Genomic DNA, 24,629 nt, shown 5'->3' on the forward strand with positions numbered 1-24,629 from the left:
TGTATGCTACAGAGGAGATTCTTTACTTTTTTAATTTCTTTTTTTTGTGTTGTCCACAGTGCTATCTGCTGACACGACTGTCCAAGTCAGGAACTGTCCAGAGCAGCATAGGTTTGCTATGGGGATTTTCTCCTGCTCTGGACAGTTCCTGATTCGGGCAACAGGTGTCAGTAGAGAGCACTGTGGAAAACACAAAAAAATTTAAAAAAATAAAAAGATTTTCCCCTGTAGCAAATAGCTGCTAAAAAGTACTGACAGGGTTAAGATTTTTTTTAATATAAGTAATTTACAAATCTGTTTAACTTTCTGGCACCAGTTCATTTAAAAAAAAAATTTTTCCACCGGAGTACCCCTTTAAGCTTAGTTAGATTGGATAGAGACTGTCTACGAACATCAATTATCAAGTCTTATGGTATATCTTAAAGAAAACCATCAGATATTTTCTCCCGCACTATCCACAGGTACTGATTCCAACGAGCCCTACCTTGCCCGGATCCGCCCGGCCGTTCGCCCTCAATTGTAGTTTTATTATATGTGGAAATCTGGCTGTAAGTGGCAAACGCAGGGTTTCTGCACCTTAACTGGCACTGACATCAGCGCCGCTTATGAATATTCATCCCCCCCCCTCCCTCCAGATAGGAGCGACGGCGAAGAGAGGGAGAACTGACAGTTTTCCTTTAAATTGAATTCAAGTTTTTTTGTTTTTTTTTTAACCTCTGTACACCCTGGTCCCACTCCCCTTCTATGACACGGGGTCACGGGCTGACCCAGCATCATAGCGGGGTGGTCTCAGCGGCAATCAATGCCATGACCCCTGTCTAATGCGGGATATCACCGATCATCGTGATGCCCGGCATTAACCGTAGACGTGGCGATCAACGTTGATCGCTGCATTTAAAGTGAAAGTAAACCGTTCCCGGCAGCACAGTCGAGCTGTTCAGGACCAATGCGATGAAATTGTGGCCAGCTGAGAGGATGGGAAGGGTTCTTACCTGCCTCCTCGTGGTCCGATTGGTGATCTGCTTCTCCATGCCTGCTCAGCAGCAGAGCGCTGATAACACTGATCAATGCTATGCTATGGCATAGCATTGATCAGTGTCTGCAATCAGAAGATTGCATGGAATAGTCCCCTATGGGGACTAAAAAATGGTGTAAGAAAAAAAAAGTTAATAAATGTGAATTAACCCCTTCTATACTAAAAGTTTAAATCACCCCCCTTTTCCTAAATTCCTTATAAAAATGTGTAAATATAATGTTAACATAATAAAAATAAACATATGTGGTATTGCTGTGTGCATACATGTCCGAACTATAAAAAATATAATGTTAATTAAACCGCACGGTCAACACGTATATGTAAAAAAATTCCAAAGTCCATTTTTGGTCATTTTTTATACCCTAAAAAAAAAAAAATAATAATAATAAAAAGGGATAAAAAAGTCCCATCAAAACAAAAATGGTACTGATAAAAACTTTGGACCATGGTGCAAAAAAATGAGCCTCTTAACCCTGTATGCTGAAAAATAAAAAAAAGTCATAAGGGTCAGAAGATGACAATTTTAAACATACAAATTTTGGTGCATGTAGTAATAATTTTTTTAAAGTAGTGATATAAAATAAAACCTATATAAATTAGTTATCCTTGCGACTGTATGGACCTACAGAATAAAGATAAGGTGTCATTTTTACCGAAAAGTGCACTGTGTAGAATCGGAAGCCCCCAAAAGTTACAAAAGGCTTTTTTTTTATTTTTTATTTTGCCCCACAAATATTTTTATTCTTGTTTTGCCATAAATTTTGTGGTGAAATGATTAAAGGTATTACAAAGTAAAATTGGTGGTGCAAAAAACAAGCCCCCATATGGGTCTGTAGGTGGAAAATTGAAAGTGCTATGATTTTGAGAAGGCAAAAATGAAAGTGCAAAAATGAGAAAACCCCTGGTCCTTAACCCCCTAAGGACTCAGCCCATTTTCACCTTAAATGGGGTACTCCGGTGGAAAACTTTTTTTTTTTTTTTTAAATCAACTGGTGCTAGAAAGTTAAAAAGATTTGTAAATTACTTATATTAAAAAAATCTTAAGCCTTCCAGTACTTATTAGCTGCTGAATACTACAGAGGAAATTATTTTCTTTTTGGAACACAGAGCACAGTGCTCTCTGCTGACATCTCTGTCCATTTTAGGAACTGTCCAGAGCAGCATATGTTTGCTATGGGGATTTTCTCCTAATCTGGACAGTTCCTAAAATGGACAGAGATTTCAGTAGAGAGCTCTGTGTTCCAAAAAGAATTTCCTCTGTAGTATTCAGCAGCTAATAAGTACTGGAAGGATTAAGATTTTTAATAGAAGTCATTCACAAATCTGTTTAACTTTCTGGCACCAGTTGATTTAAAAATAAAAAGTTTTCCACCGGAGTACCCCTTTAAGGACTCAGCCCTTTTTTGCAAATCTGACCACAGTCACTTTATGCATTAATAACTCTGGGATACTTTTACTTTTCATTCTTATTCCAAGATAGTTTTTTCGTGACATATTCCACTTTAACATTACTTGCATCCTTTCTTGGTGAAAAATCCCAAAATTTCATGAAAATTTTGAAAATTTAGCATTTTTCTAACTTTGAAACTCTCTGCTTATACGGAAAATGGACATTCCAAATAAATGATATATTGATTCACATATACAGTATGCCTACTTTCTGTTGGCATCATAAAGTTGACATGTTTTTACTTTTTGAGAACATTAGAGGGCTTCAAAGTATAACAGCAATTTTCAAAATTTTCAACAAAAATAAAAAATCAGAATTTTTCATGGTCCAGTTAAGTTTGAAGTGGATTTGATGCACCTTTCTGTGAGAAATACCACATAAATGATCCTGTTATAGAAACTGCATCTGTCAAAGTATTCAAAATGACATTCAGAAAGTTTGTTAACCCTTTAGTTGTTTCACAAGAATAGCAGCAAAGTGGAGGAGAAAAATCAAAATCTGCATTTACAGATTTTTACATTAACATGTTCTTGTAGCCCCATTTTTTTCATTTTTAAAAGAGGTATAAGGAGAAAAAGCTGCCCAAAATTTGTAGCCCAATTTCTCTCGAGTATGGAAATACCTCATATGTGGATGTAAAGTGCTCACAACATGGCTCAAGAGGGAAAGAGTAACTGTGGGATTTTGGAGAGCGAATTTTGCTGTCATGGTTTTTGGGGGCCATGTTGCATTTAGGAAGCCCCCATGGTGCCAGAACAGCAAAAAAAAAAAAAAAAAAACTCCACATGGCACAATATTTGGGAAATTACACTCCTCAAGGAACATAACAAGGGGTATAGTGAGCCTTAACACCTCACAGGTGTTTGACAACTTTCCGCTGAAGTTGGACATGAAAATCGAAAATTTGATTTTTAACACTAAAATGCTGGTGTTACCCCAACTTTTTCTTTTTTACATGGAGTAATAGGAGAAAATGCCCCCCAAAATTTTAAACCCCGATTTCTTCTGAGTATGGAAATACCCCATATGTGGACGTAAAGTGCTCTGCTGGCGCACTACAATGCTCAGAATAGAAGGAACAAAATTTGGCTTTTTGAAAGAGAATTGTTGCATTTATCAGGTCCCCAGGGTGCCAGAGCAGCAAAAAACCCCACACTATTTTGGAAACGACACCCCTCAGGGAACGTAACAAGGGGTTCAGTGAGCCTTAACACCTCACAGGTGTTTGACGGGTTTGCGTTAAACGTGGACGAGAAAATGAAAAATTTGATTTTTAACACTAAAATTATGGTGTTACTTCAATTTTTTTTCAATTTCACATGGTGTAATAGGAGAAAATGGACACCAAAATTTGAAGCTCAATTTCTCCCGATTAAGAAAACGCCCCATATGTGGACGTAAAGTGCTCTACTGGCGCACTACAGGTCTAAGAACAGAAGGAGTACCATTGGACTTTTGAAGAGAGAATTTTGCCGGAATAGAAGTCTGGGGCAATATGCATTTACAAACCTGAAGAATGGTGTATTAGAAAATGCCAAATGGGACTTAAAGGAGTATTCCAAGATTCTTTTTTATTTGACTATGCTACAGGGGCTGTAAAGTTAGTGTAGTTCATAATATAGTGTCTGTACCTGTGTGTGACAGTTTTCTCACAATTTTTATGTGATTTTCACCCCAATATTTATTTTTAACAGCATACAAAATGACTGTTGTCTCAGATTTTTCCCAGGTTACAATGCGGCCGAGACCTGACTCACTAGTCAGCTGATGACAGGGAGCCTGTCTGCTTCAATGGGTGGAGCCATCGCTTGGTGGGAGAGAGATCACTCTGCAACTAATGCAACAGCTGTAGACACCCTGATTGAAAACCACAGTTCTTTTTAATGGATGCAGCTCATTTATGTTTCAATGGGTGGGGTGGCTGATGTGTGGGAGGGAGGAAAATGTTATTTGTATTTGTTATTTGTAGGCAAAAAAAGAAAGGTCAAACAGGAAATACCAGTTCACAAAAAGCTAGCCACAGTGTTATGGTAATCTCACAACATAGCCATTTAGCCCCAAGACAAGTGCAGATCCTTCCTAAGCATGTCCATTACTGTCTGCCAGGTACGCACTAAAATCCCCTTATGGTGGATAACCCCTGTAATATTCACACACTATATCTTAAGTTAATTGTGTGTATGCGTACCTGCAGTTTGTGATAGATGAATTGCCGCATATATAGGAAAAGGATGGTATATATTTCGATATGAGGGCTATAAATGCAAACACGAGAGGAGAGAGAAAGAAGAACAATATTGGTACCTGACATGATATATATATATATATATATATATATATATGTATGTACATGTATATTAGAGCTTAAATAGATCAAAGTGTATCCGTACCTATGATTGTATGTTAATGCTTGGATGGTAGTGCTTAAACGTAGATATGATGCTGAAACGATACGGCAGTTTACATAGACAAGACATGTAACATAGTAACATAGTTCATAAGGTTGAAAAAAGACCAAAGTCCATCAAGTTCAACCTATAACCCTAATGAGTCCCTACTGAGTTGATCCAGAGGAAGGCAAAAAAAAAAACTCATACTAGAGGTAAAAATTCCTTCCCGACTCCAATATGGCAGTCAGAATAAATCCCTGGATCAATGTTCTATCCCTATAAATCTAAAATCCATAACCTGTAATGTTATTACTCTCCAAAAATGCATCCAGACCTCTTTTGAACTCATTCACAGAGTTCCCCATGACCACCTCCTAAGGCAGAGAATTACACAATTTCACTGCTCTTACAGTAAAGAACCCCTGTCTGTGCTGTGTAGAAACCTTCTTTCCTCTAAACGTAGAGGATGCCCCCTTGTTATAGATACAGTCCTGGGTACAAATAGATCATGGGAGAGATCACTGTACGGTCCCCTGATATATTTATGCATAGTTATTAGGTCTCTATGTACTAAATGAAAAGGACAAAACAAGATCCTTATATGTACATGTACCCTGTTTGTGGTCCATTACAATCTGTTAGTTTATTTTAATGAACTGGCATTTTTTTGTTGTTGATGATGATGCATGTCCTTGGCTTGCGGTTCTTTGATGCTGTTCTTCTGCGGTGATAAATCCTCAAAAGTGGCTGGGTGTGAAAGAGAGCTTGTGTCCAGGATGGTAGGAGATGACGGGAGAGCGCCCCGGCCAGTGGCGTCTCAACTGTAACAATCTCGTTTTGCGGTTAGTCCGGTGGAGTTGGATGGTGAGTGGTGACGTCACTACTGGTGCTGTGGAGGTCCACAATACCTCCCATGGTGCCAGAACAGCAGAAACCCCTACCTGTGACACCATTTTGGAAACTACACCCCTCAAGGAACGTAACAAGGGTTACAGTGAGTACTTACACCTCACAAGTTTTTTGAACAGTGGGCTGTAAAAGTGAAAATTAGATTTTCCGCACTATATTGATAGTGTTACCCCAAATGTTTTGTTTTCACATGGGGTAATAGGGGAAAAGGCCCCCAAAATTTGTAGTGCAATTTCGCCTGAGAAAGAAAATACCCCATATGTGTATGTAAAGTGCTCTGCGGGCGCACTGAAATGCTCAGAATAGAAGGAGCGCCATTGGGCTTTATGAGTGAAAAGTTTGTTGGAATTGAAGTCGGGGGCCATGTGCATTTACAAAGCCCCCATTGTGCAAGAACAGCAGAAACACCCACATATGAGAACATTTTGGAAACTAAACTACTCAAGGAACGTAACAAGGGTAATAGTGAGTACTTACAGCTCACATGTTTTTTTGAACAGTGAGCCGTAAAAGTAAAACATTTGATTTTTAACACTGAATGGCTGGTATTAACCAAAATTCTTTTAGTTTCACAAATAGTAAGAGAAAAAAAGCTCCACATAATTGGTAGCCGAATTTCTCTAGAATAGGGGTATACCCCATATATGGTGATAAAGCACTATGCGGGTGCAAAACAGGGCTTAGGTGAGACAGCACCAATGAGATTTGAGGCTTAAAGTGGTGATTTGCACTGCAAAGGCGGAGTATCTGACATAAAAAAAAAAAAAAACTGGCAAGTGACCACAATTTTGAAACTGCACCCCTCAAGGAAGGTAACAAGGGGTACAGTGAGTACTTACATATCACTGGTTTACATCGATGACGTCCTGATGTTGTGGGACGGGCCGGTTACATTATATCAAGAATTTGTGAACAGATTAAGTGACAATCATATTGGCATGACTTTTACCTCAGAGATTGGAGGGAGATCTATTCACTTCCGATATCTGAATATTTACATAGATGCACAAAATCGGATACAAACAGACATTTTCCGAAAGCCAACCTCGACAAATTCGCTCCTCCACTGGGGTAGCTGGCATCCGGGATCTCTTAAAAAGAGTATCCCGGTTGGCCAGTACCTCAGGGCAAGGAGGAATTGTTCAGAGGAAGCCAACTTTCAAAAGGAGAGTAAAAACCTATACGAGAGATTTAGACAGAGGGGTTATCCCAGGTCACACCTGAAGAAGGCCTATCAGAAAACTTGTAGTGTAGATAGGGACACCCTATTAACTACCACCAGAAACGTAGATACCTCAAAGAAAGTTAGGTGCATAGGGGCGTATGATGTACAGACAGACCAGGTGATGGCAATACTTAAGAGGCATTGGCACCTACTCACACGCGACCAAGATCTTGCACAGGTGGTAGGAAAATTTCCTAGTGTCACCTTTAGGAGAGGCCCCACTATTAAGGATCAAATAGTACATAGCCATCTAAAGCCTGAAGGAAGAAAAGAATGTTGGTTGAGGAATACAACAGTAGGATGCTATCCCTGTGGCCACTGTAGTTTCTGCCAACATGTGAAAAAGACCAAAACTGTGACCAATCCAGCGGAAGGACACAAGTACAACATCAGGCAGTTTATCAACATAATTTATATTGCCCAGTGTCCCTGCCCTAAGTGGTATGTGGGTAAGACCACACAAGAATTTCGAAAGAGGATCTCACAACATCTGAGCTCTATTCGAACGGGACGTGATACACCGGTTTCTAGACACATGAGGGCACTGCATGGTGGTCGTGTGCAAGACCTACAATTTATTGGTCTATGCCAAATGAAACTGGGCCCACGCAAGGGGGATATTGATAATCTCCTCCTTCGTGAGGAGGCGAAATGGATCTGGAGGTTACGGAGTCAAACTCCGATAGGACTGAATGAAGGCTTCTCATTTGCAGCATTTCTCTAATATAATCGTAGATTTCTATAGTTTTGCATTTGCCAGTATAGTGAAGACATCTTTTTATGGCGGTTATTGAGGGTCCTCAATATAATACCAATGAGATCTATTTGTGAAATCCATGAATTATTATTATTTAGTTATTATTATTATTATTAAGTATTATTTTTTCCTGCTCCTTACTATTTATGTTCTCCCCCCTCCCCTTCTCTTCCTCCCTCTCTCCCCTTTAATACCACATATCACAGTGATTTGGGAATCCATTAAGCACTATGACACATTTCATTATGTTTGTTCACATATCAGCAGAGGTTATTTTATTTATTATTACTTATTATTATTTTTATTATATTATTATATTTAATACAGGGACATTGGGTATTGATTTGAGCACCTGGCACTAGTTTATTATTGCTTTCTTAAATTGGGGATAGTGTTGGTTAATATATTTGATTATTTGTGGAGGTTATGAGACAGGATATATGCCTTATAATGAGTGTGTCCTTAGTATACTATTTATGGCTAATAGGTACCTATTATGGAGTATCCTTGTGCTATTGTAGTTATAATGTTATCATCTCTACAATAAAGTTGTTGTACCATTGCCATAGCATATACCATAGGTTCTTAGACCTATAAGTTGGTTGTAGAATGGAGAAGATGCAGAGGAATTAGAGTCTCAACCCAGGCGCATTGCAGTCTGTGAGCCGGGACAGAGACGAAGTTGCCACGCAGGCGCAGTATAATCCCCGAGCTTCGACGAGAGGATAAGTCCGGGCGCATGCGCGAGATGCGGAGAGGACGGAGAAGAATAGAAGATCTCTGCGCCTGCGCAGAGCATTCGAGGACCGCGACGAGAGTTAGAAATTTACCATCGGCGGAGGTGCGCATGTGTCACGCTGGCCGATGATGTAAGAAGAAGATAGGACACACAGTCATTACGGGGTGAGACTTGATCAAGAGGGGGCAGGTATGTAAACAATAGGGAAGGCTGTTCATTGACTAAGAGGATCCGTATGACACAGGAAGTAAAGGTAGAGACGGATATCTGATAGGAGAATATGTAATCAATATTAGGATAGGTGGAGGAACAGGTCCATGAGTGATGATGTCAGGGGGACATCTATAAATAGCCCCTTCTGCCATTTTGAGTTGTTGTTGCCACTGTTTGCCTCTTGAGAAGAGACGGCGAAACATGTAGAGGCGGCAATATAGTGTTTTTAATTGTGGTGCTCACAGGGATATTGGGTTTCTGCAGAACCCTTTAGCTTGGAAGCTCCTTGGCTCCATTTACAAAGATATAATCCCTGTTGTCACTGACTTTTAAAGTTACATTTTAACAATAAGAATAAAAGTTACTTTTTAGAGGGGTTAGGTATTAGGGGTGTTTTTTTACCCCGGGCTACGGCCCTGGGGTTGAGTTAATAACAAAGATCAGTTAATGCAATGTTATAGCCCCCTATAGGAGCTATAATATTGCATAAGAAAAGTGTAAAACAATTATCCCTTCCCCTAATAAAAGTTTGAATCACCTGGCATTTCCAAGAATAAAAAAAACAGTGTAAATGAAAATAAACATATGTGATATCGCCGCGTGCGGAAATGTACGAATTATAAAAATATACTGCTTTTTAAACCGCACGTTCAACGGCGTACGCGCAAAAAATGCCAAAGTCCAAAATAGCGCATTTTTGATCACTTTTTATACCACAAAAAAGTGAATAAAAAGTGATCAAAAAGTCTGATCAGAACAAAAATGTTACCGCTAAAAACTTCAGATCACGTCGCAAAAAATGAGCCCTCATAGCGCCCTGAACACAGAAAAATTAAAAAGTTATAGGGGTCAGAAGATGACCATTTTAAACGTATAAATTTTCCTGCATGTATCAATGATTTTTTTCTGAAGTGATACAAAATCAAACCTATACAAGTATGGTATCATTTTAACCTTATGGACCTACAGAATAAAGATAAGGTATCATTTTTGCCGAAAAATGGAAGCCCCCAAAACTTAAAAATAGTGTTTTTTCATCAATTTTGTCGCACATTGATTTTTTTCCCGTTTCACCGTAGATATTTTTGTAAAATGACTAATGTCATTACAAAGTAGAATTAGTGACGCAAAAAATAAGCCATCATATAGAATTTTAGGTGAAAATTTTTAAGAGTTATGATTTTTAAAGTTAAGGAGGAAAAATGAAAAAACGGAAAAAGCCCCAGTCCTTAAGGGGTTAAACTTTCCTGCTAATTGTTGGTATAGAATTCCCACTGCCATGAAATCTGGAAAGTCTGAACTTGTTTCAGTGATGTTGAAAAAGGTCTGAATCTGCTGTTGTACCTCCAGTACACCATTAGGTGGCACAGACACACCTAAGAAAATATTGGCAGACAACGAGAGAAAGGAACATACCTGACACAGTAAATAACAGTGGATTAATGATGCAAAATACAAATGGGAAAAATGTGATTTTTATACTTTTTTTTATGCATAGGCAACTATGCTTTTTGGAGGAATAAAAAACATTTATGTTAAAGTTTGTTATATATATATATAAAACTCAATTGAGGGAATTTATCATTGTATACAGAGCTGCTTTGTGACTATTTTTTTGCGCAAAAATTTGCGCAAGTGCTTTTTGCCTCTTTTTTTTAACGCAAATTTTGATAGAATTTTTCATCCCCTTGTCTACGGTTAAATTTACCATAGAGCACTTTATACTGTAGAATCGAATTTACTAATTGTTTTTTTTTTTTTGCGCAAAGAAATTAGCAAACAGCATTTTCTTGCGCAAATATACACCACCTCGGAGGACACTACCAAAGTGTCTATTTTGACACAGTAAGGACTACTACTCCCATCATGCACAGACTCTGCCCATGATGGGAGTTGTAGTCCAGGGGCTGAGGTGCAGATCGCAGCAGGTCATTATTCAGAGACCCGCTGCGATCAGCATTTATTAACTGTAAAAGCCAGTGGCACATGCGTCTACACAGCGCTGCCACCGGCTCCTGTATACACTATCATAATTCATAATCCCCGCCGCCGGAATACCGGAGTTCTGATTGGTCAATAGCTATCCACCAATCAGAGCTCCCCTCTTCCAGGGGGGATTATGAATTATAAAAACTGTATACAGAAGCTGGCGGGCAGTGCAGTGTACCGCTGGCTTGTATAGTTAATAAATGCGGATCGCAGGAGAGCGATCTGCCCCTCTGCCCTTGGACTACTACTCCTATCATGGGACAGAGTCTGTCCCATGATGGGAGCAGTTGTTGTACCGCAGCGCTGCTGAGGGATGGCACTTATACATCCCCCGGCTGCGGGACTTTTAGGACTACTACTCCCATCATGGACAGACTCTGCCCATGATGGGAGTCATAGTCCAGGGGCTGAGGTGCAGATCGCACCAGACCTGCTGCGATCCGCATTTATTAAAATAACAAGCATGCACCTACACTGCGCTGCCACTGCGCTGCCACTGGCTTCTATATACAGCTGTCATAATTCATAATCCCCGCTGCCGGGAGCTCTAATTGGTCAATAGCTATCCACCAATCAGAGCTCCCATGTTCCGGTGGCCGGGATTAGGAATTATGTCAGTGTATATAGGAGCATGTACCGCCGGCTTTTTAATTTAAATGTGGATCGCAGCAGATCATTCTCTGGAGATCTGTTGCGATCCGCATTTATTAACAATACAAGCCGGCGGTACATGCGTCTACACTGCGCTCCCTGCCAGCTTGTATATACACTGTCATAATTCATAATCCCCGCGACCGGAACACGGTGGGGCCTTGGACGCTTACGGCGCTCCTTGACAACTGTTATTCAGTCCTCCCACAGTGGGGGAAGGGCAGTTTACTTCTACGTGATACCATTGCCGCATGGAAAGCATGTTGAGAGGCGATGAGGTTGCCGTTCTTGTTGAGCAAAGATATGCCTCTGTGGTCCCACCCGGAATTTCCCCTTGGACAACAGAATGCCTTATTTAGGTTGTGGTGAGAGGCGGGGGAGTTTGAAGTCCGGAATCTTCTTCATCCTCGGGAGCCACGCTATTATACCTTACAGGAGCTGAAAGAGCTATATGGTATCGGTTCCTCTCACTTCCTTCAGTATCAGCTGATGACCTTTCTCAACCTGAAGCTTGCGGATCTGACTGCTGAACATGGCATTATTTCTTTCGATAGCGTTTTGCATAGTTCAGGCACTTTGCACTTATTATCGTATCTGTATTGGAAGATTAGACGTAGGGGCAGCAGTACAGTGGGGGGCGTCCCTCTTCAGATATTGGGCGGGCCGAACTTGATAAGCCTGATTTAGTGTAGCCGGTTCTGGAAGGGTGGTGATGCTCAGATTATACAGGTGGTTACCCCCTTCAAGGATACAAGATGGTATCTCCAGAAGACATTAGCCAACACTGAGTAGGCTGGCTATCTCTTGATTTCGGTTATATATAGTGGTGAGAGGGAGCCATGTTATCAGTTTATTTAGGTGATCTCACAACCTACTTTGACCCCCGTTTTTGCTCTTCATTTCTAATCACCTGCTATTGTTTTCTTATCCTGACAGTTTAAGCGATGGGAGGTGTTTGGGTTGGGGTAGGAGGTTTTATGGGGGGGGGGGGGGGGGGGAGTTATGCTGCTTATGTTTCTGTATGCCCATCTCTATTGCTATTCTTATGTTCATTTTATTGGATTGGGACTATGTCGTCTATCAGGAGTGTGAATCCCTGTCTGTTTTTCTTTTTATGTAAAAATGTTTAATAAAAAGAGATTTAAAAAACAAACAAACAAAAAAAAAACAACAGATATATAACCTAGAGAGATGTGGTGGTTTGGGAAATAACAGCCCTGAGGCAATATAAATATGAGACGATTCATGAAGTAGATAGACCTCACTTGCCTCAAGTGGTAGATTAGATCAGGGTGGAAAGTGGTGAAAGAATCTGTGTAAATCGGCAGTGACGTCCTACATGAACCTGAGAATATTGCTGTAGTAAACTTCAAATAGGCTGATGCATGTTACAGATTTTTATTGCCTTTTTTTGACAGGCAGGAAACACAAGAAGGGCAACAGAGTCTTCCCAGGCTGAGAAATCAGAAACCAGAAGAAGCCATTTTGAGGAGAGCATCACGAGAATCAAAGGTTGGATATTACATTCATTAAAGCTATTTAAGCTCATGTTTCCAAGTAGTGTGTTCCTAAATATCCATGTCTATTCCTGACACATCCTAATAAAAAGTTATTATCATCATAACTTGCCAATGAGTCACAAAAGATTCCTTCTTTCTGTGCAACCACCCACTACTCAACACAATTCCTTTTGTCCTGACATAGCAGAAACCAGACATTGCTGAATAGCTGAGACTCATATGTTTTTCTCCTGTTACTCCTGGATATCTGGGTCACCAGTAATTATTTACTAGAGGATTGCTCCCACACGTGTCTAAACAGTATACCAGCCTCAGTTTTACAGTACAATGAAAGCAATATAATTATTGTAATGTGTTTAATGAAATGTCTAGAGTATAAAAATATCATGTTCTATTGACAAGGATATCCTAATTCAGTTTTGATGACTTCAATTATATGCAGCTTTTTCTAAGATACACAGGTGAAACATTAGGTAGGGAACAGTGCAGCCCTAAGCTAAACCACTTATGCCCCATCTGCCTGGACGATCCACCCTAAACTGGGTGACAGCCTCTATACTCTTCTATGAATACCAGAAAACAAGTTGAGGGGTAAATACCAGAGGGGGGGAGGGGGGGGGGGGTTAAAGGGTACCTCTCATCAAATAAAATTTTGATATATTTTAGATAAATGAATGTTGAATAACTTTCCAATAGCATATTAATAAAAAATATGCTTCTTTCTATTGTATTTTTCCCGATCAGTCCTGTCAGCAAGCATTTCTGACTCATGCTGGAGTCCTAAATACTCAGAGCTGCCAGCCTGCTTTGTTCACAGCCAAACAGGCTGTGAACAAAGCAGGCTGGCAGCTCTGAGTGTTCTCCTTTGTGAACAAAGCAGACTTGCAGCTAGTAGTGTTTAGGACTCCAGCATGAGTCTGAAATGCTTGCTGCCAGGACTGGTAGGGAGACCCCTAGTGGTCATTTCTTCAAAGTGGAAAATTAAATAGAAAGAAACATATTTTTTAATAACATGCAATTGTAAAGTTATTCTGCATACATTAATCTATAATATATCAAAAGTTTTTTTGATGACAGGTACCCTTTAATGCAATATGAAATCTGAACTAAAAGCAGGACAGAAAACAGGCAGAGTTTAACCCCTTAAGGACACAGGACGTAAATGTACGTCCTGGTGAGGTGGTAGTTAACGCACCAGGACGTATATTTACGTCCTAAGCATAACCGCGGGCATCGGAGCGATGCCCGTGTCATGCGCGGCTGATCCCGGCTGCTGATCGCAGCCAGGGACCCGCCGGCAATGGCCGACGCCCGCGATCTCGCGGGCGTCCGCCATTAACCCCTCAGGTGCCGGGATCAATACAGATCCCGGCATCTGCGGGAGTTCGCGATTTAAATGAACGATCGGATCGCCCGCAGCGCTGCTGCGGGGATCCGATCATTCATAACGCCGCACGGAGGTCCCCTCTCCTTCCTCCGTGCGGCTCCCGGCGTCTCCTGCTCTGGTCTGTGATCGAGCAGACCAGAGCAGGAGATGACCGATAACACTGATCTGTTCTATGTCCTATACATAGAACAGATCAGTATTAGCAATCATGGTATTGCTATGAATAGTCCCCTATGGGGACTATTCAAGTGTAAAAAAAAATGTAAAAAAATGTAAAAGTAAAAGTAAAAGTAAAAAAAAAGTGAAAAATCCCCTCCCCCAATAAAAAAGTAAAACGTCCGTTTTTTCCTATTTTACCCCCAAAAAGCGTAAAAAAACATTTTTTATAGACATATTTGGTATCGCCGCGTGCGTAAATGTCCGAACTATTAAAATAAAATGTTAATGATCCCGTACGGTGAACGGCGTGAACGAAAAAAAATAAAAAAAGTCCAAAATTCCTACTTTTTTAATACATTTTATTAAAAAAAAATTATAAAAAAAGTGTATTAAAAGTTTTTTATATGCAAATGTGGTATCAAAAAAAAGTACAGATCATGGCGCAAAAAATGAGCCCCCATACCGCCGCTTATACTGAAAAATAAAAAAAAGTTAGAGGTCATCAAAATAAAGGGATTATAAACGTACTAATTTGGTTAAAAAGTTTGTGATTTTTTTTTAAGCGCAACAATAATATAAAAGTATATAATAATGGGTATCATTTTAATCGTATTGACCCTAAGAATAAAGAACACACGTCATTTTTACCATAAATTGTACGGCGTGAAAACAAACCTTCCAAAATTAGCAAAATTGCGTTTTTCGTTTTAATTTCCCCACAAAAATAGTGTTTTTTGGTTGCGCCATACATTTTATGATATAATGAGTGATGTCATTACAAAGGACAACTGGTCGCGCAAAAAACAAGCCTTCATACTAGTCTGTGGATGAAAATATAAAAGAGTTATGATTTTTAGAAGGCAAGGAGGAAAAAAGGAAAACGTAAAAATTAAATTGTCTGAGTCCTTAAGGCCAAAATGGGCTGAGTCCTTAAGGGGTTAAACCAGGAAATTAGCTTTAAGTCCAAATTGGCAGGCAAAACAAAGTCAGAGTCCACGTAAAGGGTCAGAATCCAAGGAAAGCAGAGTAGTACAGGGAATGCTGGTAAAGGCTAGAAATAGACCAATACCGGGAATCTGAGTAAAGCAGCTGCCTGTATGGATTTATCCCACCATCAGGAAGTGTGACCGCTGAGGCCACATCTGATTAGCCTGGCACTCCCATCTCCTGATTGATAGCTTGGCCTGCAACAGAGTGACCCACAGCTCTGCGCTGAGAGCCGGTAGTCATGGAGACTTCAGGATGCCCCCGGCAGCACCCAACTGGGACAGGATGCGGCGCAGGAGTAAGGCATGATAGGTGTCTGACAATGGGACACTATAACGGCCAATGATTTATTATATTTGTCTGAATCAAGTGTAATGTATATAAGGGCCTACCAACTGCAACTCTGTGGTGCATAGCAGGGAAAAGAATATCAGGCATGATAAATGTTAACATGCCCAATACTTTTTTCTAGTAAAGTTTGTGGAAAAGGGAAAAATTGCACACATTGGGGGAGATTTATCAAAACCTGTCCAGAGGAAAAGTTGCTAAGTTGCCCATATCAACCAATCAGATTGCTTCTTTCATGTTTCAGAGGCCTTTTCAAAAATTAAAGAAGCAATCCCATTGGTTGCTATGGGCAACCCGGCAACTTTTCCTCTGGACAGGTTTTGATAGTTCATTGTTTTTTAAACCAGCCGTAATTTCTACTTGAAGTTATGGACATTTTTTTTTTTTTTTTTTAGAATATGTGCTTTCCATAGACTTTAATATAACACATTAGTAGATCTGACAGTGTGTGAACGTAGCTTTAAAATCCGCACATAAGAAAACTTTACAAAGCCAGATATAGGTAAATATTTCCAAAATATGATTAATTTTCAATCTTAACGCATACCTGTCATTTGTAAAAACATGTTATGTAATGTAGATAATGACATAATGTGTACATTTGTAATATAAATTAAAAAATGTTGTATATTTTTGGATTGTAAAATGCTGTCTTTTCCTTGCATCTATTGCCTGTGTGTTGCAGAGACAAATTACAGGAAGTGTGGGCGGGACAAAAAGGGCTATGTGCAGGCTACTGGCTTATCAATCAGCCTGCTGTGTGAGCCGGGGTGTGTCGTAGAACCTCAGAACCCTGCTTGTGCCACCCACACTTCCTGTATGTTGTCTCTGCACAGACACCCTGGCAATAATTACAGAGACAAGACAGCATTTTTCATCCATTTTTTAACCAATGTACAATACAAATATACATATACTGTTATTGTCTACATTGTATAAAAAGTTTTTGTAAATTACACTACCCATTTAAAATAAGTGAAAGCATTTCAATGCTAATCCTAATGCAATAATGCAAAAATGCAAGACCATATGGGAAAAGAATGTAAGTAAGCGAGTTTAGTATGTACTTCTATTAAGACAACTAGGATATATTCAATGTCAAATATATTACATTGTATATAACAGTGTAATAGCATTTACAGGTTGTGTCTAGTTATACTATTCATGCAGTTGCCTGCTAGGCGTGCTTACTATTAAAGGCTGTATTCGATCAAGTAAATTATGTTAACACACAGTGTTATATTTTGATATAATTGAATTATTATTAGCATTCTATAATCTATATTTTATTTATACACACAGGTGCAACCATATGTATGTGCCAGTGCAGTCTTGTGATGCTCTATTTTTTTACTGTTCTAAAGCAGTGTTTCCCAATTAAGCAGGGCCGGCATTAAGGTGGGGTAAACCGGGCAATTGCCCAGGGCCCCCATTCCCCAAAGGGCCCCCTGCGGGCTGCTACAGGGTTTGCAGCTCGGGGAATGTGTGGGAGCACAGCCAGAACCATTTAGAAATGAGCCTTGCTGCTTCTTAAAAGATCTCAGCAGAGGCCATTCATGTAGTGCTGGCAAGGAGAGACCAAGCTCCTTTAACAATATATGTTATGTATATATATTTTTTCTTCATGTGTTTTCCAAGCAGGGTTTTGCCTGCTGTTTCAAAACTACAACTCCCAGAATGCCCAGACATCCATATCCGGTCCAGACATGCTGGCAGTTGTAATATTGCATTGATATATATCAGTGTTTATGAAACAATGAGTTGCAAGCTTTTTGTAAAACTACAGCTCCTAGCATGCCCTGACAGTTTTGCAGCAGCTGGCATCACACAGTTTGGAAAACACTGATAGATAAATATATGTGTATATATATATATATATATATATATATATATATATATATATATATATATATATATATATATATATATATAGTGACGATCCGTCTTGGGGATTAGCTCTGGGATCGTCCTGGACCACGCCACAGGATGCGTTTCTTCTCAATAAACCAGCAAACAAACGCTTATAATGCAAATCTGGCACCTTGCCAGTTTTATTAGACAGGTTGCAGGGCAAGAAATAAACAAAAAGCAGGAACAAACAAAATCCTAGACAGTCTGGTCACTGACTAAACAGATCAGCTTGTCCTGACTAACAACCGCTGAGCTTCCCTCAGTCGGTTAAACATATGTCCCCTGCAACCTTCTACTCACACTTCATGTCACTCTTTGAGTCACTCATAACTCGGGCTGTGTACTCCTCAGCAGACTCTGTCTCTTCCCTACAGCCCACATGCTGTCTCCTAGGAAGAGCCTAGATTAGACTGAGTCTCCATCTCATATACACTTCCCTTCTTTCCTGCCTCATTACCTAAGAAGCAGGTGAGAGCTTCTGCAGGGTGAGCCAAGGAAATACACCCTTTCCTTGCCACACCGCCACATATCCCCCCCCCTTTGCTCAGACCACCGGGAAGGAGCACATGTATTTGAAAGGCAGAAACCATCTGCCTTTCCTTTCTCTTGGACAATTTTTGTCCCACAGTCTCTGAAGTCCTTGACTTTTTTTTTTTCCGGACTTTTACCAGCCACCAATTGCAAGTCTCTCGGTCACACCTCTCAAGTACCAGGTTCTTCACCCTGGTGTGGGCAGGCTTCTTGAAATTAAGGAGTGAGAGGACCGATGCTTCTAACCTTTGTCTTCTTCTTGCTTGCCGGACCTCTGCCTCTGCTTTAGAAAAACTTTCGGCCTCAGTGGCTTCACCAACCACTGTCTTGTTCTCTGTACCATCAGAGGACCTCTGACACGGGTTCATCTCATCCCATCCAGCTTTCTCTTCTGGGGCACCAGCTTCCTCAGGTTTGGCTTCAGAGTCTTTGGCTCCTTCAGATTCTTGTGTAGAATCAGCTTCTACTACTGCAGCTTCTTCAGGCTCACTCTTCTCTTCACCTGTAGCTTCAGTTGTGCCATTCTCTTTACTCACAGCTTTTGAGGTTGACTCTGGTTTAGCTTCTGCTTCAGAGGATTTCTCTGCCTCAGCATTACCTTCAGAATTTTTGGTCTGCTCAGGTTCAGAGGATTTCCCACCTCTCTTCTCCTTAGTCTTCACTTCAGAGGATTTCCCACCAGGTTTCAGCTCAGTCCTAGCTTCAGGAGACTTCTTACAGGACTTCACCTCAATCTTAAATTTAGAGGACTTTTTCGCAATCAGAGAAAGCATAACTGTATCCTGTAACTTCGGCCCCAGAAGCCTTTCTTGAGCCAATTCCGCCATATCTTGGTCTCTGCTCACTTTTAGGACTTCCTGGTCCTCTTCCTTTTTCTCACATTTTCGCAGCTTACACTGGAGCTTAGCGGACTTCATCCTCTCACTGTCAAGTAACTCTGTCAAGTCCCTGACAGTATCTTCCAAAGACAGCAATTGTTTCCTCAATTGTTCATTGTCCGCCAGCACAGCCACCTGCTTGTAGAGTTGCGCTCCCAGCAAAACCAAGGCAGCTACGTGGGACCTTCTGCGCGTTTCGTTCTGCGCTTCCAGGCTCTCTTTTAAGATCTTCATGTCATCTTCCAGCTTTATATATTTCAGCTGCTCACTCTTGAGTTGTGCGGAGATCACCTTCTCACTGTCCAGCAACTGTTTCTTGGACTTCACTAACTCATTGATAGATTTTCCACTCTCACCAATCTGTTGAGATAGAACTGAGATCTTCTGTTGCAAGTTCTTGTTTTCATGTTGCAGAGTCTCAACTTGTTCCAGGGCCTCCTCATACTGCTCACGGAGCAAGACATTGTCATGACGAGCAGATTGAAGAGCATGTGCAAGGGCATTCTTCACCTTGACTTCCTCCTCAAGTTGTCTCTTAGCTTTAGAGACACTCTCCAGATTGCTGGCAAGAGCTTCAGCTTCCATCTTCATTTCATTCTTCTCTTTTTCTATTTTTTTCATGGCTACCAGGCTAGCCTTGTGATCACTCTGCAGAGCCTGATATGCACCATGTAGAAGACTCACTTCTTCTTCCTGGAATGACATCCGCTTGGCCAGACTCTGCACTTCACTCTCCTTGCTGGTCACAAGACCCTGGGAGCGGGACAGTTCATCCTGCAGAGCCACAAACTCACTTCTGTGGTGCTCCATTATTTTTTCTAGCTGAAGCCTCGCTTCTTGCTCTTTCTTAAAGTCAGCAAGTGATTTGTCCTTCTCCTCTGTCAAGCGATGTACCTCTTTTTCTTTCTCCAACAACTTCACAGAAACCATCTGCAGGGTTTCTTCCAGATTCTGGATCTGCTCCAGTTTTTTTCCAAGGCCAGCTCGTCTTTTCCGAGACCTTTTACTGACAGCGGTCTCCTCACTCTCGCTGTAACACCTTGAGACATCCTCTGGTCCTCTGTCAGACACTCGACCCAGCTCTTCTCCATCTCTCGATGAAGTCTCCCCCTTTTCCGGGGTTGCGGCCACTTGTGCCTCATTATTATCATCCACAACAGGTGCCACTGACACCTGGCACTCTTCCTCTCCCACCACGTTGGCAACTCTGGAGACTCTCGCTAAACACTCCCGTCGGACCGGCAATCCCTTGGCGGTAAGTTTGTTGCCCCTAGCAACAACTTCAATGGCTCTTGGCACCAGCGAGTCAGGGAGATTCCTGATCAGTTCCTCTGAACTGTCTCTCGGCTTCTTGGCAGACTTTTCTTTTGTCTTGTCACAGTCTCCTTCACTTAGGACTCTGTCTGTGACCGTAAGTGCAGCCCCCAGCTCCACTGGTACTCTTTTCTGGAGTTTTGGTTTTTCCACAGCCATCTCCGTAGCTTCTATTCCAGTCACCACTTTAACTTGACTCGTGGACTGTTCTTCAGCTCCCCTAGTGGTCTGGCACACTCCCACCTGACATATACCTAGGGTCTGCTGACACTCCCCGTCTGCTGAGTTACGGTCCCCTGCTATGTGGTGAAAACCAAGTGTTGTGAGCCTATCAGGTGTTCCTGCTCTAGTCACCTGACTATCTTCCCACAACTGCTGAAAAAACGGAAAATCCTTCCCCAGCACTACTTCATACTCTAAGGTAGGCTCTATTGCAACCTTGTGACTTATGGTACCATAGGGAGTAGAAATACACACATTAACAGTTTTATAACCCCAAATACCGGCTTGTATAGACACTATAGCGGGGTCCGGCTTTCTGCAGCTGGTCTTTACCAGACTTATTACACATTTTGGATCTAACAAAACAGTCATCTTTTTACCTTCTATTTCCAGCTCACACAGGTTTTCTTTTGTCCTGCGAGAGGTGGGAATAGAACTCTTTACATAAGAACACATTAACATAAGTGTTTCAAGAAAAACATTATCAGCCTGCATGGGTTCACAATATACAGCACCATTCACACAGTCCAGTAGAGACCCCCCAGTCCTCACTCCTTCCGGAACCTTTGTGTGCGAACTCTCAGGTGCACTCTCAGCATCCCACAGCTGCCAGAAATACGGAAAGTCTCTGCCCAGTACAATTTCCACTGTAAGTTCCGCACATACCTCCATCATATGGCTTACTGTCCCAAAACATGTATCAAAGGTAATTTGAACAGTCTTACCGGGCTCCGGGCGGGACTTCACAAATGGAATTATTTCTGGCATAATCCGAGATACAGTCTGGCAACAATCCAAGTCCACCCACAGTGGGATTCCGCCCACCGACAACTCACGGGACCTCGGCTTCTTCTTGGCGACCACCGGTTGTGGCCCACGTCGGTTGCTCCCAGCAACAGCCTTTCGAGGTTGTCCCATTTTCTTGAAAAAAAAATTCTCGATCCGTTGCCCCTAGCAACGCTCCTCCACAGACACAAAACTGTGCTTGAACTGCTTGAAAACACTGATAGATAAATATATGTGTGTATATATATATATATATATATATATATATATATATATATATTGTGACGATCCGTCTTGGGGATTAGCTCTGGGATCGTCCTGGACCACGCCACAGGATGCGTTTCTTCTCAATAAACCAGCAAACAAACGCTTATAATGCAAATCTGGCACCTTGCCAGTTTTATTAGACAGGTTGCAGGGAAAGAAATAAACAAAAAGCAGGAACAAACAAAATCCTAGACCGTCTGGTCACTGACTAAACAGATCAGCTTGTCCTGACTAACAACCGCTGAGCTTCCCTCAGTCGGTTAAACATATGTCCCCTGCAACCTTCTACTCACACTTCATGTCACTCTTTGAGTCACTCATAACTCGGGCTGTGTACTCCTCAGCAGACTCTGTCTCTTCCCTACAGCCCACATGCTGTCTCCTAGGAAGAGCCTAGATTAGACTGAGTCTCCATCTCATATACACTTCCCTTCTTTCCTGCCTCATTACCTAAGAAGCAGGTGAGAGCTTCTGCAGGGTGAGCCAAGGAAATACACCCTTTCCTTGCCACACTGCCACAATATATATATATATATATATATATATATATATATATATATATATATAGAGAGAGAGAGAGAGAGATACATTAGTGTTTACATACAAGTGTTTTCGAGAGTGTCTCTAGTTGTTGCAAAACTACAACTCCCAGCATGGCCGGACAGCAAAAGCCTGTGTGGGCATGTGGGGAGTTGTAGTTTTATAAAAGCTTTCAATACAATGTTTGGAAAACACTGATATGTTTGTGTGTGTACTTACGGTATATGAATGCATATAGCGATATATAAATATTTATTAAATTATTATTTCATCAACATGATTATACTAATGTATCTCCAAATAAATAAAGATCTGTGTGTGTGTATAAGTATAGTATGCAATTGCTATAAAGGTATACTCTAGGATATAAATGTGTATATGTCTCTGTGTGTTTGGGGACAGTGGGAGGATGATGGGAGTGTGGTTAGGCTTCTTTCACACTGCCGTTAGCACACAGCAGTGTGACGGCCACCAGGGGAGCCCAGGGAAATAGAGGGAGAAAAATTACTGCTTGCTACTTCTTTTTCTCCCGCTATTCCCGTCAAAGAATAATGGTGCCCGGTGGCCCCCATAATAGTAAATGGGAGCTGCCAGGACCCGTTGTTGCCAGTTGCTCCCCGTTACAAGAACAACCGTTAAATTCATCAGAAAAAAAAGAGACTTTAGTTCTTGTTGGGTAGCAATGGCAGTGTGTTTGGGGCCTTACTGTGAGGATGATGGGAGTGAGAAAACTTGCAGGACACATGCAGTAGCCAGTAATACAGAGCGGGGAGGTGAAGGCAAGTAATGTATATTGAAGAGCCGGTTTGAACATGTTCAGAGACCTGAGGGAAGGAGCATACTCCAATTTGTCTGGGACGCATGGAACTCCATCACACCACCCTCACCACCTTAGGATCAGGTGCGATGGTGGTGGTGCCCTCTGCCACAAAGAGCAATGTCTGCTTGTAGTGGTGATGGGTAGCAGACATGCCGTGTCACACCACGCACTGCTTCAGAACCTCGATATTACGCCATTTTGTAAAAGTGTGGAGCATCTGTTTCTACGCACGGACCTTTCGGTAAAAACTAAACACTATCTCTATTTTGTAGGTCCATACGGTTACAACAATACCCAATTTATATAGTTTTTTTTTTTTTTTACTACTTTAGTTTTTGTACAAAAATGAGTAAAATTGCACTATTCTGATCCCTATAACTCTTTTATTTTTCTGTATATGGGGATGTATGAGGGTCATTTTTTGCGCTGTGATTTGTAGTTTTTATCGGTACCATTTTTGTTTTGATGGGACTTTTCAATTGCTTTTTAGATATTTCTTATGGTATTTGAAGTGACCAAAAATGTCCCACTTTTAATTTTGCCCAGGGCCACGCTAAGCCTAAAACCAGCCCTGTCCTTAAAGGGGTACTACCGTGGGAAAACTTTTTTTTTAAATCAACTGGTGCCAGAAAGTTAAACAGATTTGTAAATTACTTCTATTAAAACATCTTAATCTTTCCTGTACTTTTTAGGGTCTGTATACTACAGAGGAAATGGTTTTCTTTTTGGAACACAGAGCTCTCTTCTGACATCATGACCACAGTGCTCTCAGCTGACCTCTCTGTCCATTTTAGGAACTGTCCAGAGCAGCATATGTTTGCTATGGGGATTTTCTCCTACTCTGGACAGTTCTTAAAATGGACAGAGATGTCAGCAGAGAGCACTGTGGTCATGATGTCAGCAGAGAGCTCTGTGCTCCAAAAAGAAAACAATTTCCTCTGTAGTATTCAGCAGCTAATAAGTACTGGAAACATGACCTGTTGTGGAGTACTTGAGGACTGCTTTTGGGAAACACTGTTCTAAAGTAACTTTATGATGTATTTTAAGTGGTTTTCTGGGTAAGTATGATTGAGGGCCTATCCTGATTCAGCTGTATTCACAGCTGTATTCACTTTGTAGTGGCCAAGCCTGGTTACTGCAGCTCAGCTGTTCCCATGACTGTGCCAAACAGCTGATTACTGGGAGTGCCAGTCGGCACCCTGATGATAAATATTATTTGCTTGGAAAACACCTTTTAGTAATAAAGTTTAATATATTTTATATTTTGTAAATATATACCTCTGTGTGGCTTTATCGTGTTGTAGGTTTTTAATTGTGCATAGGCATATGCCACACAAAACTATTTTAGTAGAAATTGGTCATTTGTTTCTATAGGTTTTGTATCCTGCACACTAGGTAAATCTATATACAGAGACAATCATCCAGATTTTTCCTGCAGTGAGTGACAGAGGGTTCTTAAAATCTCATTGCTGTCACTGAAATATGCTCAGGGTTATCCATACACAAATACAATGTGGAAAATCTGTAGTGTATCAGTATCCAACCTGTATAGTGCCCCCAATACTTGTAGCCAGGGACGTGCACAGACATTTTGAAGGGC

At 41.0% G+C, this 24,629-nt stretch overlaps 1 protein-coding gene across 1 annotated transcript in view; it reads left to right on the plus strand.

Annotated features, from left to right (window-relative positions):
- CRYBG2 (crystallin beta-gamma domain containing 2) overlaps positions 1–24,629 on the plus strand; it is a 220,691-nt gene that overhangs the window by 60,852 nt on the left and 135,210 nt on the right. Inside the window, exon 2 of the mRNA XM_056560140.1 lies at positions 12,778–12,871. Coding sequence (XP_056416115.1) covers positions 12,778–12,871 — 94 coding nt within the window. The remainder of the gene's footprint in view (positions 1–12,777; positions 12,872–24,629) is intronic.

This window comes from Hyla sarda, chromosome 2, assembly GCF_029499605.1.
Source record: "Hyla sarda isolate aHylSar1 chromosome 2, aHylSar1.hap1, whole genome shotgun sequence".
Taxonomy (NCBI): Eukaryota; Metazoa; Chordata; class Amphibia; order Anura; family Hylidae; genus Hyla; species Hyla sarda.